This window comes from Coffea eugenioides, chromosome 6 (assembly GCF_003713205.1).
Source record: "Coffea eugenioides isolate CCC68of chromosome 6, Ceug_1.0, whole genome shotgun sequence".
Lineage (NCBI taxonomy): Eukaryota > Viridiplantae > Streptophyta > Magnoliopsida > Gentianales > Rubiaceae > Coffea > Coffea eugenioides.
In genome coordinates, this window is record NC_040040.1 from 49482288 (window position 1) to 49497810 (window position 15523).

Consider the following 15523-nt stretch of genomic DNA (forward strand, 5'->3'; position numbering starts at 1 on the left):
TTTATTTTCTATTTTATGACAACTTTTTTTTGTCATTAGATAATTTCTCAATAGCTTAATAGTCATAATTTGACCTGTAATCATTGCTAAATCATTGATTTTAAACAAACCATACAAATAAACATGAACGATTGATAACCAAAAGTATTTGCATTAGATTACATGGTAATAATATAGCATTCTCAAATGCCAAATTCAAGTGTACATTACCCAACTAATGCCTACAAAAATAACATTTGTCCAAAATATCACTTGTACATAAGGTACATTTACAAAAGCAATCACAGTTTAAGAAATTGAAGAACATTTAAATGAACCACTCCATGAGCAAAAGGCAATTTTGTCTTCAACATTCTTCAACCATAACCATAGATATCTTCCAAAAGCTAGTATGAATAGCATTTATCTGTCATAAAAGAGTAAAAGAAGTAGGTAAGGGGAGGAGTACAATATTAAAGAACAAGTAATGAGACTTAGATTATTAAGACAAAAATTACAATTCATTAAGAACCTCATATAATTTGGGCCCACATATTACAACACCAGCAAGAAGTTAGAAATCACAGTCCAATCTATACAAATACTAGGGTCTGCTTCCCACGCAAGGCGTGGGAGCTTGAGACCTGTTAGTAAGGTTCCCTCCCATGCAAAAGCAGTATATATTAGTTGATAAGAGCAGTTAAGTATTGATTGAAAATATCCTTGGTTAACACGCAAAAGCAATATACATTATTAGTTTATAAGAGCAGCTATGTACTGATACAAAAAATGGAGTAACGGCAGTTGATTCTGTAGTGAATATTTTCTCCTGAATGATAGCCTTTGGCTAACATTTTCTATTGAATAATAACTACAGTAGCGCGATGCGAAGGCACGTTAAAAGGCATAAATCAATATATCATGATGCATGCTTTATAGAGGGTTATAGAAACCTAAAAAGCAAAGGATAGCAATAAAGAATAATTAGGTTCTGTCTTCTTTAAAAATTGTTAAATCAATATAACTAAGGCTTTTGCTAAATTTTTACCACATCTTGACATCATCTCTCTTCTAATATACCACAGTACAGATTATCCAAATGTGAATGTTGAAGATCTTGCAATTCTTCGAAACTAATATTTGTTGCACTTAGTAAAATGCTACCAAAATCCTGCAACACAGCTCTTGAAAGAGGGGAAAGAGGAGAAACAAAGTCCGCCTGATATTTGAAGTTAACCAGAAGTTGTAGCGTCAAAGCCCAAAGTGCCCTCAGAAATGTTTGTGATACCCATTGAAGCAAACCATTATAACAGCAGGGTAATTAAAGCAAAGTCCATGTCCCATGGAATGAATTAAAAAGAACTAAAAGAAAGACACTTACCATGTCATCCTTCGCAAGGAATGCAGTTCCGATGAAGTATACGCAACAAATCAAAGCAGCAGTGACAAAGAGGCTGCATAAATATGATCTAGCTTTTGGATCTGGCATGAGTGAAACCTGAAAAGGCAACAAATTAACTATCAGTACCCTAGAGACAGAAAGGTATCATTTCCATTTAGAGTTAATAAGAAGGTATCGAATTGTAACATCATATACAATTTCTTCAGCTATAACAAAAGTTATCATTGTCAACCCTCCCAAGTAAACTTCAGAGAGTCCAAAAAACCACTCTGGCTCCAAAATTGTTAAGGCCAATAAAAAGTTTCTGAAATCCTCAAAGACAAAGGGGACCATCAAACAAGCATTCAGAAAATGACAATTTTACAATATACTTACAGATGTAGCAATACGTCCCACATTACCAAAGGCAGCATGGCCAATATCCGGGTAAGTCTCGAGCCCAGGTTGACTGTCCAAACAGGAATGCAGGAGAATCCCAGTGTAGTAAGAAACAACAGCAAAGATAAACAGAATTGAGAGCCCAACCCATCCACCTTCTTTGACAGCACAAGTAGTTGAAAGAATTCCAACACCACAAAGAACATTTATGCCTGTGAAAAGTAAATGTACATAATTTTTATGTGTCTTCATTCACCATGAGCACATTAGCAGCTAAATGCAAAGGCAAAATCAGAATTGTCAAGGCCTTCAAACGGTTCTAGATGTTTCATGATAGTTTCTGATTTGATATTTTATTTCATTTTGCAAGGAACTGCAAGGACGAACTTCCTTACATCAGTGAAAAGGGAAAAGGATCAAATGTATAGGTAGAATATATATCTACAGATAGAAGAAAAGGATTTAGAATATTATGCAAGCCATCAAAGTTCTCAGTGAGTGAATAGATTATAGCAAATTTAGGCTTTTCTTTTTAATTTACAGTAAAGCGAGCAAGTTCATATTCCTACATCTAGAAGTTGAATAAGGACAGATTACTGAAGTACGAATCATCAACATTCACGTCAACATACAAGTTAATTATGCAGTTCCTCTGATAAATGCTTCTTTAATATTCCTGCATTTCTATGTAGATTGATGGATGTTCAATCAAATAAACCTACCATTCACCACAGCTTGTCCATATGAACTCTGGCTAGGAAGAGAAACCTCATGTGAGACCTTGGATGATTTCTTGTCAGCAGTTGCTTTTCTTAAGGAAGGCCTCCCTTGAATGGAGGGCAGCAGAGAATGTGAACTACGCCTTTCTGGTGGCCGACGTGCATCTGCTACTGGTGGTAATAGAGGTTTTGCGAAGAAGGGAGTACTTCAGGAGTGTATCTTCTTGTTAATGAATAAGAGATACATGAGCTGCCTAAACATGATAACGTAGGCGTCCCCAGGAAGTTAAGACTTGGAGATGGTACACTACTGTATAAATCGATGGACTGCCTGATACAAGGATATGAGATACCAAGCATTATCAACCAGAGTTTGAACACAGTCCAAGTGAGATGACTAATGTAACCATTTCTCAAATATATAATCCAGTTATGCAAGTTTAAAACAAATTAACAAAGAACCATTGGAATTGATTCTAAATCTTAAAAGCTAAGAGCGAAATTATTTGCAGCTGGTAGAATTGCACATGAGGGAGTGATGGTTGTACTTTTGATCAAACCAGTATTTTTTATCCTCTCCAAAAACAACTGAAAACCGATGCAAATAAGAAACGCTGGTACATGATTGGAGGAGGAGAGTGGATCTCTGGCACTTATTTCAATCAAAATATCTAGCAGACTGTCTAAAAGTTGGTATAGTTCTGGCCAGATGTTATGACACACAAGTTATGGAAATTGGTTCAGTCTTCCAGAATCAGCCGTTCGATGAAAGGTAATATCCAAAATATGGTTTCTACCATTGATAAATGTAGCAAGGACAAATACAACTCCTTCACTTCCAAAGATGGTTCACAGGGATTAACCACCAATCCCTCATGACGAAGGAAAATCTTTTCAATAGAGGCAGTACTCAGCAATATAAGTGCATCCTACCAAGTTCCGCTAAGCTGAAGAAGGATCCAGGGAAGACATAAAATGCTCTGGCCTTTTGATAACATTACATAGCCTACCTTAAGCCCATAGCTATCCTTTACTGATGTTACTGGATCCATTCAAACTCATAAACTATTGATATTCATGGCCGAAACAGAATGAAAAAACTTGAAGAAGCTTCAAAATATGAATGATGAAAGCATTTCAATCCCATTTCTAAATATCTCTCCTAGCCAAAAATGAATAGGTAAAGCTAAATATCTGGTACCATATAAATATAACAGCATTCAAGAAACCAAGTGCTTCACTGCTAAATACAGAATCTGCACAACAAGAACAGAACAAACATAGAGAACACCATAGCTAGATGTAGAAAGAAACAAATATAGATATGTGCGATAAGATGATACTACTTGTAACTTTGAGGCCAAGAGGTGGTGATAGATTTGCTCTCCGGCCTTTCGTCCTCATTATCATTAGAATAACTGCTAGAATCAGAATTATTTCCATCTTCACTATTTTCTTTCTCCAGTGCCTAAAATCATTGCCAGCTGCAAAAAAGCTAAGCTCTTGAGAAGCCTAAAATCAGAACAAAATCCGCTTAGCATCAGAGGCAGCAACTAAAGTACAGAACAAAAGAGAGGGTTGCCCCTCTAGAATTCAACACTTCTATCTGTAACATTATTCAGCAATATAGCAGGTTGTTTACAGAATTTGGAATATTAAACATCTTTTATTGCTAATAACAACAAAGAAAACAAGATTGAGGCAACATTGGGAACATCTTATGTTTCACTTCTCATGGCTATATACTCTCATTCACGGAAAGAAAACAAGATTGACCAAGAAAACCGAAAAGTAGCATGTCGAATTCTCTCCAGCGGTGGATTTGCATATTTACCTTATATATGAAGCTTCATATTAACATACGAATGATGTTGAAAACTCAAAAACAGTGAATAGTATGTTATGCTCTTTCTTGATAAATAGCTAGAGAAAAAAAACTATTTTCCCAATTGTTTTGTCAAATAAAATCAAATTTCTCGACACAAGGGGACATTGATTCCATATTTGGAAAAATATATGCTTTGGACTGGCCAGAGTCTCTCTCAAATTAAAAAAACATAAAATCTCCTCTTTTGGTTCAAGATTTCCGTTCGGGCATTTTATCAAACACTAAATGGGCGTGAAAAACTTCAGCATATTGTGCTCAATTGAGGTTATGACTAGCCCAAAATTTGTTATAAACACGAGATAAATCAGTCCAATCGACACCTAGAGCCTGTATATTCTAAAACCATAAACAATCAACAAGAAAATTGTACTAACAGAGACACGGAAAACATGCTTTGGGAGCTCAGACGTTTGTGCTTGAATGGGAACTGAAGTTCAAAGAGGGAAGACGACTTACAAGGCTTTCTTGGTGAAATTCGCAGGCGGCAATGGATATCCGATGGGTGGTGACGGCTCGGTGAGTTGGAAATCTCCGCTGCTGTTGCTGCTCAAGCCATCCACGGAAGAGGAGCAGGTGGAGAAGAATTTGATGAGAGTCTCGACGTCGTAGCTGTTCTTGCCCTTTTCACCGAGAACAGAAAGGTTGCTGAGGATGAGTTTTTTTTTGGGCTTGGCGCGGATAGAGACGGCGGTAAAGGGGAAGGGCTGTGGTGGAGGCGTTGGCAGAAAAGGCTTGTATTAGAAGTGGGGAGGAGCAGAATGGGAAATGAGGGGTTTTTGTGGAGGATTCGTTTGGGGAAATTGGGGGGAATTTGAGGACGGAGGGTGGAAAGAGAGTGGTGGCAGCCGGCAGCCGGTTGAGGTGGTGGGAAATTTGGCAGTGGTGATTGGAAAAATTTTTATCGGATGATTGAAGCTGAAACCCCCATTTCCCTTTTGTGTGTTTTTTTCGTTGCTTGTTTCCTCCATTTTTTGCTCAGCCCGCCGCCTGGTTCCTCTTTTCCCTCTGCTTTTCCTTTTTATCCCTCGCGCTCTTCTTCTTTTTTCTTTCTTTCCCAGTTCGCCGAAGCTTTCATGCCCAAAACCTAGCCGCCCCTCTCTGTTTTTCTCCCTCTGCTCCCTTTGCTTAGCTTTCTTTCCCCTTTTTTTTTTTGTGTCCGAAGCCTCTCCTTGCTCTCTTTCTCCTATGGCCCTAAAAACTCCATCTTTTCCTTTTTTCCTTTTTTCATTTTTTTCCCCCAAAAATTCCTTAAACTTACCAAGTGTCCCTAACATAAAAGAGACACTTGTCCAAATGCATGCCTCCCCACTTGTCACTTTCACTCTTTTTTTTTTCTTTTCTCTTTTTCTTCTTTTTTTCTTTGTTTTCTGAAATTTAGTATGAAGACAAAAAATAAAATAAACCAGAACAAAAATAAAAAAAATAAAATAAAAAATAAAAAAACCCTAGAATTGAAACAAATAAACCTATTAAATTAATTAAACAAATAAAGTTAAAAAATCAAAAATTTGGTGTCTACAATGTAATTGAAAATAATAAAACTCAAATTATATGAAATATTATATGGGGTTTGTTTGGATAGTGTGTTATTTGAAATATTATTTGGAATAATTACTGTAGCATTTTTTGTGATGTGATGTATGTGAGATAAAAAGGTGGTTGGAAATATAAAAAGGTGGGTTGGAAAATGTGTTTATGATGCAAGCGAAATATTATTTGGGATAATCATTTTCCCAACATTTGAGACCAATCATCATGCTTTTTTTTATTTTTAATTTGGTTTGAAGCATAGATTTTATTGCTATAGTATTATTCTTTATTTTTTAGTACAAAAACACAAATTTTCATCAATATAGGTGGCAAAATTTGTTAATTACATATAAGTGAAAATATACTTTTATAATTTGCAAATATTTTAGCCCTGCAATTTTTTATAATTGCAGCACTAAAATACATCATTAATTGAAAATAACGAAAGTCAAATTCTATGGTTATAACAGACTTTCATTAAAAATAATCAAATGCTATTAATAAGACATTATTGTTAAGTCAAAATCAAAGAAAATTTAGTGATGACATAATGTTATCACTAATTTATTCAAGATTATAATGACAAGGAAAGTCGTCACTAATTAAATTGCTAGTTTTTAATATTGTCAATTGCTAGTTTTTAATACTTTTGTGAAAATATTGATAATGGTTGAGAAAATTTTGTTACATTACTGCAAGTGATAAATGTACTTTTGTTCTTTTTCAAACATTTATTTTAATGTTTAATTTTGTTTAAAACTATTGTACTAGTATAGATTTGCAAGACAAAACTTAAGTTCTCAATAGTTAAAAAATTCATTATAGAGAAAACACAAAGTAGTAGTTGCAAAATGTGTATAAATTACAGATATTTTAATGTGCATAAATTACAGTTTATTTTAATGTTTAATTTTGTTTGAAACTATTTTACTAGTATAGATTTGCAAGACATAGATTTATGGGTAATTTCTTTTTTTTTTGCTTTCACATATTTAATTTATGTTAAATACAAAACCTACCAGTTTCCCTTTCATAAAAATATTAGTGCAACACTTTTTGAATTTTACTTACAAACATTTATGTATTTAACATAAATTAAATGATTTAGAGTGAAATGCCCATAAAGAGCAGAATATTTGTTCATGTAATGGAAGAAACCCACAAAGAGTTGGTACTTTATGGGCCATTTCTTTTTTTAAAAAAATTTAATTTATGTTGAAAAGATAACCTGTCAGTTTTCGTTTTGTAAGAAATCAGTGTAACACTTTTTGAATTTTACTTACAAACATTTATAAATTTATCATAAATTATATGTTTGAGAGTAAAATGCCGAATAGATAATGCTCATTTGCCCATAAACTACACTCCCTGAAGGCTATTTTGTTAATTACTTTGTAGTACTTTGTTATTCCTTTGCTAATACTACTTGGCATGTAGTACAAAGGATAAATCTGGCATAAATTTCTTATTCCATTGATAAAAAGACCTGCCTGCCTTATAACTATTATAATGAAAGATATATCTTTAGAGTTTATAACAAATTATTACTTAAGTTTGAGAAAATTATAAAATATTTATGCATAGTTTATCAAGATACCATTCGCAATTTCCTAATAAAAAAATAGGGGCTAAATTGTAAAAGTTAGGGTGCCATAATAGAAATAATAAAATTGGTGTATTACATATGGGGGTTAAATTGCAAAAGTTAGAGTGCCATAGTAGAATTAATGAAATTGGTGAATTACATATGGGGCTAAATTACAAAAGTTAGGGAGTAATAATAGAATTAAAGAAATCGGTGTACTACATATGGGGCTAAATTGTAAAAGTTAAGGTATTATAATGGAATTAATGGAATTTTTTACAACATTTAGGGCTAAATCGCAAAAGTTAGGGTGGCACAGTAGAATTAATGAAAGTGACTTAGAAATAAGTACTTTAAACAGTGACGATTAATTCTTGTCACTAAATCCGAATTGGTAGAGTGACAGTGACGATATTAGAAGTTGTCACTATATAGATCATTTTAGTGACAACGTTTTTCAAGGTCGTCACTGAAGACTTAGTTGCTTTAAGCAATTATGACAACTTTCCTTGTCGTCACTAAACACCCACGTTTTGTGACAACTTTTGTCGTCACTAGAAAATGTTGTCACTAATGACCATATTTCTTGCAGTGTAGTTTGTGACGAAAATAACGGGTCGTCACTAAACATTTAGTTACTTTGATGCAATTGTGACAACTTTAGGTATCGCGACTAAAGAAGCTCCTTTTGTGACGACTTATTGTCATCACTACAAAATGTTGTCACTAATAACTTTTTTTTTAAGTGATCAGTGACGACAACAAAAAATGGTCCGTAAATAGGCCAAGCAATAGTGATGATGTTCTTAATGTCGTCACTATTGTGTGTTCTAAACACTCCCGCGCCCTTGCTAAATCTTGGCGGGAATTTACTAGTGACGACTTTTCTAAGTCGTCACAAATGAGTTGGCTCCCATTAGAGGTTTGTGACGAGTTAGAAAGTTGTCAATAAAGGATCTCCTTTTGTGACAACTTTTTTTCGTCACAGAGAAAAGTTGTCACTGATGACCAATTTTCTTGTAGTTCGACTTACTAACTAAGGTACTAAGAATTAATCATTAATAAAACATCGTATCGTTATTTCAAATAAATTTCCTAATTTATTACTGTTAACTTACTATTTTAGATGGAAAACTTACTTTTTTATTTTTAAATGTTATCCTATTTAGGTGGATAGGAAGTAATCAAATGGTCGTTAAAGTGCAACCACCTATTATATCTGGTAAAAAATTGTTTTGTTATCATAACTGTCGTTACTGAAGCATTGTCCGAATTATTTATAGTAGTACAAAACTAACAAACTATTTATAAGAATACCCTTACTAATTTATTTATCTACAAAAGTACTTATATTCTCTTACCAGATAGCAGCACTGGAAAATCAAAGAACCATTAGAACCACCAAGAGCTGATGAAAGCTGCAGAAAGGCTAGCTAAAACATTGAACGAAGCAAAGATTCGTCTTCTGGTTGGTAATGCGCTGCAGAAAAATGAGGCTGAAGGGTATGTGGCATCCATAGTTAGGTACCATTGATTGTTATAGAGATGGTTTTCCCTTATCTTGGGGTGATCTTGTAACGGTTGAAGGTCATTAAAGGAAGCAAAACAAGAAGAAAAGCTGTTAATTAAGCAGTTGGAGAAAAACAAATGGCAGGAGGCGGAAGAGAAGAGAAGGATGGAGCAGGAGCTTCTGAAGGAGAAGTTGCAAAATGTAAGCCCCCGCTTTCGAAGTATTTGTCTTTCAATAACTGTTGTTACAGGTTTAGTTTTTATACCAGTTGATGGGTTTGTTAGAATTGTGATGCTGTATCTACGCAATGTTTCCCTGGAGAAAATTCATATTTCATTTTGAATTTGATGGAACCTTCTGTAATTGAGACTCTTGAGATCTTCTGTATGTGATACTTGTTATCCACAAGTCTCTTACTCTCTACATCCTCCAAAGGAAAAAGAGCTAGAGCGGTCTCAAGATGAGGCAGACAAAGAGGAGAAGCGTCGTGAGAAAAAAGAATCTGAAATGAAGAAACAGATAAAAAGGCACCAAGAGGAAGCTGAAAAAGATCAACGGCGCAAGGAGAAGGAAGAAGCTGAAAACAAAAAGAAACTTTCTCTGCAAAAGCAAGCATCACTCATGGAGCGTTTTCTTAAACGAGGTGCAAATCCATTTTCAAAAAATGATTAGCCTCCAAGAAGTGCAACTGATCCATCTCCTAAGATGGACAAAAAGAAAACTGACTCAATTACTCTGGCAATGGACTCTGTACTCTCCATGGACACTGAAGTTAAGGTGGAAGATATATCGAAGTGAGGCTATTTTTCCTCATTTGTGCTCATGGAATGAAGCAACCATTGTTTTTCCAAAAGAATAACTAGTTTTGGTTACATTTTGCAGCCTGCATCTAAATTCTGGGCACCGCCTAGGTAATTCAATTCGTTCAAACAGACATGCATTGGGGCATTCGTCAGAAACTTAAGACTGAGCTTGTCAAGAAACTTAAGCTAACTAAAGGACTGGCTCGTGAGGAAGAGATGAATATTGAGAACCTTGTTGGTGGATGGGTTGGTTCTAGTACTGATAGTAGATTGTCTACTGCAAATTCAGACAGCATAACTGCAAGCAGCCGAGCACGTGTATGAGGTAAACAGTCATTGCAATTTGATAAGAGTCATAGGCCTGCTTTTTACAGGTTTAGGTTGAAGAAAAGGTAAGTTTATTGCGGAATAGTAGCCATTACGTTATTTGGTTCTGTGGCTATAGCTGAATGTCATCCAGGAGATTATTAGGTTCAGAGTGGCTCTAATTTCATTTATTGCTCTCTTTTCAGTCAAGTTGTAAGTGCACGTCACCCTTTTGTAAAGGATCCAGAATTGGATTATGAGATTGATAGTGATGAAGAATGGGAAGAGGTATGGTGCATATTTAAGCTTAATTATTGCTTGATTGTCCTGAAAACTATCTGTACAAAATTGTTTGCACAGGGGTGAAAAAGGATGAGAAGAGGAAAGTTTGGATGAAGGATGCTCAAGGGGTGATGGTGATGATGAAAGTGAAGATGGCTTCTTTGTTCCTGATGGATATCTCTCAGAAGATGAGGTATTTCCATGAGCTTTTGCGTAAAAGTTGCTAGTATCTTTGTTGTATTCATTGCCAGAATGATAATCACTAAATAGAGATGATCCTTAATTGGGCATTCAACAAAAGAAATTGAGTATGTTTGTGTGACAAATTAAGAAGTCGTGTTTAACTGACTTGTGAACCAAGAATATCATGCAAGTCGTTTGTTACATTTAGTAAAGAGAGTTTCACCATGATTGTCCAAAGCAATTTTTAACATAAGATTTGCCTACGTTCCCTAAATTCTCCAGTTATTTTTTAATTTTTTTTTGTTTCTTCAGTTTCATTGTTCTTTTATTTTTTATTTGCCATTTTTTTTTTCATTATTCAATTTTGGTGCTTTCATTTGTATGCTTTCAAGGTCTTATCTTATTAAAATTTAGCACTTAGCCTTCTCCTTCTCTCATAAGCAATGAGGAAGTCACCTACCTGTCTTTTCGTAGATCTTCATAATGGAGTTTTTCAAGCTTTGAGATGAGGCTTTTTTTTTAAAAAACAAGTTATATATTATATGTTATTGTATCCCTGAGTTCCTGTGTTGTTAACTGTCCAGTACAGAAATGCCCAGCAGTGGTGTTAATGTATCATCCTTCTTGTATTGAGCTGCTAAATGCTGGTTTTAAGTGTGATAAAACCGGAAAGATGTGAACCAAACTTGCATGGTCAAACAAGGTCACAAGATGAAAGAATTATCAGCTGTTGTTGGATTTTGTTTTTTTTTTTCTTTATTTCTTTTTAGGAAATGCATTAGTTTTCCTCCTCCGTCCGAATTTTGACACTCCGTCTTGCAGGGAGTAGAAGTTGACAAATTGGAGGCTAATCACTTGGTTGAGGAGACAAGAAGTTCACCCAGTTCCAAGGAGGCACTGCCGAGTGAGGCAGTAAATCAGCTGTTTCGACAGCAAAAGTGTCTATACAATTTAACAGAGCATGCTCTTCGGAAAAACCAGCCCTTAGTCGTTCTGAATATAATGCATCAAAAAGCCCCTTTGCTTTCTGCTGATAACGTCACTGGTGCAGAAAAACATGAGCAAATGTGTTTGCAAGCTTTGAGTATATGAGCATTCCCAGTTGGCCCATCTGTACAGATTTCAATCTGTGATGACACAGAAGATCAAGGGGCTTGCACCTCAAGTACAAAAACCAACTCCACAACTTTGGGAAGTCCACCAAGCATATTGGACTCTGAATTGGCTCAGATTGGTTTTTTGTATGCCTTTAGCATTGATGTTTTCATTCAAAAGCTTCTAATGCTTTGCTCAAGTATAGTTACCAAGGAGCTCTTGCTATTACAATGGAGAAAGATTGGCCTAATTATGTGGATTGGAGTTTTCTTTCAGAAAATCAATATGTTGATAAAGCTTGCAATGCCAGACTAATTTTCTACTGAATTTTCAGGTATCTGTCATTCAATCATGTTCCAATAGCATAAACAAAGTGGTGGAATGTTTACATGAGAAGTTTCCCACCATTTCCAAGTCTCAATTGAGAAACAAAGTGCGAGAAATATCAGATTTTGTTGACAACCGGTGGCAGGTTGTTTTCAATTATTCATTCAAGCTTAGGAGGTTAAAATTCCCTTTCTGATGATTTTTGTCTGTTTAGTTTGAGACCTGACCTTTCAATCTCACAAAGTTTATTGACCTGAAGTGGTAACCATGATTTTCTGTTGCTCTATATGACAATAGATTGAAAAGCTGCTTTACTCTTAGCATGTAACATAATCTTATGGTTACATTAAACTTGTGACTTTTCAAATTTGCTGAATAATAAACAGGCATCTTGAATAATAATAGTTTCTTTTTTAACTTCCGAGATATTTATCTATTTTAAGAGAAATTTCTAATTTTGTGATGAATTTTAAAAAAATTCTACAAAAGGGGTGATTTTGATTGGGTATTCCGTAGGGGGGGTCTTCGCATTTTGCGAATGCGAGCTCTGCTGAGCTCGCATTCGCAAAATGCGAGCTCTGCTTATTGAGCTCGCATTCCACGAATGCGAGCTCAATAGAGCTCACCCTGATATTTTTTTTTTTTGGGCTCTCATTAAATTTTTTCCAGAAAATAGTAAGAGCTAAATAAAATTTTTCAAATAGCTCGCATTTGATAAATTTGACCTCCAAAAATTGTATTTAATTTTTTTGTTAGATTTCGGATTTATAAGTATGACTTTCAGAAAATTAAATTCAAACTTGCTAGAAAAAAAATTTAAAATGAAATTTACGAGCTCCCACCAAAATGTATCTTTTTCAGAAAATGTTGTTTGTTTTGTAGAATTTGCCTTTACTAAAATGCTGTCGGTAGTAAAATCTTATTTTAAAAGCTCTACCAAAATCTTATATTTCGGAGAAATGTTAAAGAAATGTTATTTAAAATCTGTAATTAGCAGAGGAATAAATTTTTTTATTTTAAAACTTGCACGTGCCTAAAGTCATCAAATATGTGTTCTAAAAAAAATCATATTTCTTTTATATTAAAAAAAATTGGTAATTGTACGGTTGAAAATACGTTATTTTATTATAATACATTTAAATGGTGGAAAAAGTACACATGCATAGTTCTTTCTATTTCATATATCAATGAAAAAATAGAATGAAATTGTTAACATGTAAAGTATTGACTATATTTTATGAATAAAATACTAACTTTTTTTCCTTTTTTATCAAATAAATTTTTTTATCAAATTCTAATTTTCCTTTGTTATTAATGAATCGTATTTATTTGTTGACACCGACGAATTTTAGTTATAAGAATCTAATAGTTAATAGTCATTAATATCTGTTACAATTTCAACTGTAATTTTAGAAATTTCATAACGCAATGTTATTTAAAAAAATTATATAAGTTATTTTTATGAAGTGCATGTTATTTGTTTTCTTTGTTTTGCTGTTCGACAATTCCGAAATCTTTGTTTTGATGTTCGGCAGCTATGTTTCGATATTGCGTTCTGCTTCTCCCACTCACTTTTGTCTTCTTTTTTTTTTTCGAAATGGGTCTTGGCGGTATGTAGTGCGAGAATGCGAGCTCAGTGAGCTCGCATTTTCAGAATGCGAGCTCAATGAGCTCGCATTTCCAGAATGCGAAGACCCTCTTTTGTGGAAACAAACCCAAGAACCGCCCTCGTTGTAGAATTCTTTTTTTTTTCCATCATAAACTGAGAATTCACCCAACATTCATGGGAGGAACGGAGTAGAGCAGGGAAAAGCATCTTTTCAATGCTCTTGTGCGGTACCCTCCTGTTGCTGAGTAGAAGATGCAGGTTTCTGGGATGTTTGAGGGGAGGTTTCGTAAGGATTAATAGATTTCATTCAACTGTCGCGCCCCACTTTTTGATCGATGTGAATGTGTGATAGTGAAAATAAAAAGGCCATGGGACTTTAGAATGCGACGATTTTGGCCAAACAAAGTTCAAAAGGGTTTCTTGAAAAATGGAGTCGCCACTTGGTATAGAGTTAGGGTGTACCAAGTCACCCAAAAATGATTTTTGTTTTTGAATGAAAAAAGTAAATAAACCCTTTTAGAGAACTTTTGGGTCTACGTAACCAAAAGAGGGATCGGGGGTCACATTTGACGAAGGGGAAGGCAAGGATAAAAATCCAAGGCACCCCTTCGACCTAGCCAAGGCTAGTTGCGTGACTTAAACCAATTTTTCCTAATTTTTCTACCCAAGGTATGCATCGCGTGTTTGGATATGTCTATATGAATGCAAAAACCTAGACCTAGGGGGACATGGGGGAAATTTCTCTTCAAAGGTTGAGTGATGCCAATCACATTAATTGTGAAGCCCAACAATGATCCTTTTGGAGAGGTCACACCTAAACCTAAATGACGTGAAAAATGAGTGGATGAATGCATGCCATGAAAAACGTGCGTTTGTGTGTAAAAGTAATAAAAACAATAGTGTGAGTGGAAGTGTGCAAAGAAAATGTCCTTGAATGTATAAAATATACTCCAAGTGCTAGTGGGCAAAATGCATATATGCAATTTAAAGAAAAGTGCGAAAGTGTCGGTGTGCAAATGAAGATGAAAGTACTCGTGTGCGAGTGAAGATAAAAGTGTTTCGTGTGCAAGTGAAGATAAAAGTGTTCGTGTGCAAGTGAAGATAAAAAAGTGTTCGTGTGCAAGTGAAAGTGATAAAAAGGTGCATGTGTGCAAATGAGACAAAAGTGAAAGTGTGATGATAGAGTGGATTGAGAATGCATGAGCCTAGGGAATTCATGCATATTGGGTACGGGGAGACCTAAATTGTGACTCAATTTGCCCTTTTATAGAGAGGATACAAGCGTGCTAAGGCTTTAGAAAAAGCCACACTCGTCTATATCCCATATTTAAGGGGACTCTTCAGGCAAATGTACCCTAACTAGCATGAGATGCAAGACCTAAAGTGAGGGGAAAGGGGAATCGAGGAGCATGCCAAATGATAAAACTAAGAAAAATGCATGACATGTAGTGAACATGCAAATATGCACTAACAAAAAGGGATGGCCTAATGAGCCACAACTAGCATTGGACTAGTGTGGTGACGTACATTCATCCATTCCATTCATTCATGGTTATGAAAGCAAGTAGACATGCCAAAACGCTCGTAAACACGTAGCACGTAGCACTTAGCATGCTCGACTAGATGCAAGAGCCTACTAAAGCAATTAAACATGTAGCAACAAAAACAAGCAACCAAGGGGAAGGGGAAATGGACCAGATGCTCTCCGAGCCCTATCTATTACAAGCCAAGAGGTGTACACATACCCCATAAAAGCATAAAGGGGAAGGGGAAATGGACCAAATGCTCTCCGAGCCCTATCTATTACAAGCCAAGAGGTGTACACATACCCCATAAAGCTTAAATAAAAGTAAAAGCAAGTAAGTGCACGCAAGGAGGTAAGGAAAGCGGAGTAGGCATGCATATTCACATAACACGTAGGAGCACG

At 35.2% G+C, this 15523-nt stretch overlaps 1 protein-coding gene and 1 pseudogene across 1 annotated transcript; one reads left to right on the forward strand and one right to left on the reverse strand.

Annotated features, from left to right (window-relative positions):
• Positions 1-947: 947 nt before the first annotated feature.
• LOC113774332 (amino acid transporter AVT1C-like) lies at positions 948-3530 on the reverse strand. Its single transcript, XM_027318880.1, has 6 exons — positions 3489-3530; positions 3304-3368; positions 2482-2684; positions 1757-1971; positions 1361-1477; positions 948-1198 (listed from the first exon to the last, which is right to left on the reverse strand). The coding sequence occupies exons 1-6, from the start codon at positions 3528-3530 to the stop codon at positions 1040-1042; spliced, it is 801 nt and encodes a 266-aa protein (XP_027174681.1). The 3' UTR covers positions 948-1039.
• Positions 3531-8669: 5139 nt separating this feature from the next.
• Positions 8670-11657, forward strand: LOC113774333 (annotated as a pseudogene).
• Positions 11658-15523: the final 3866 nt, after the last annotated feature.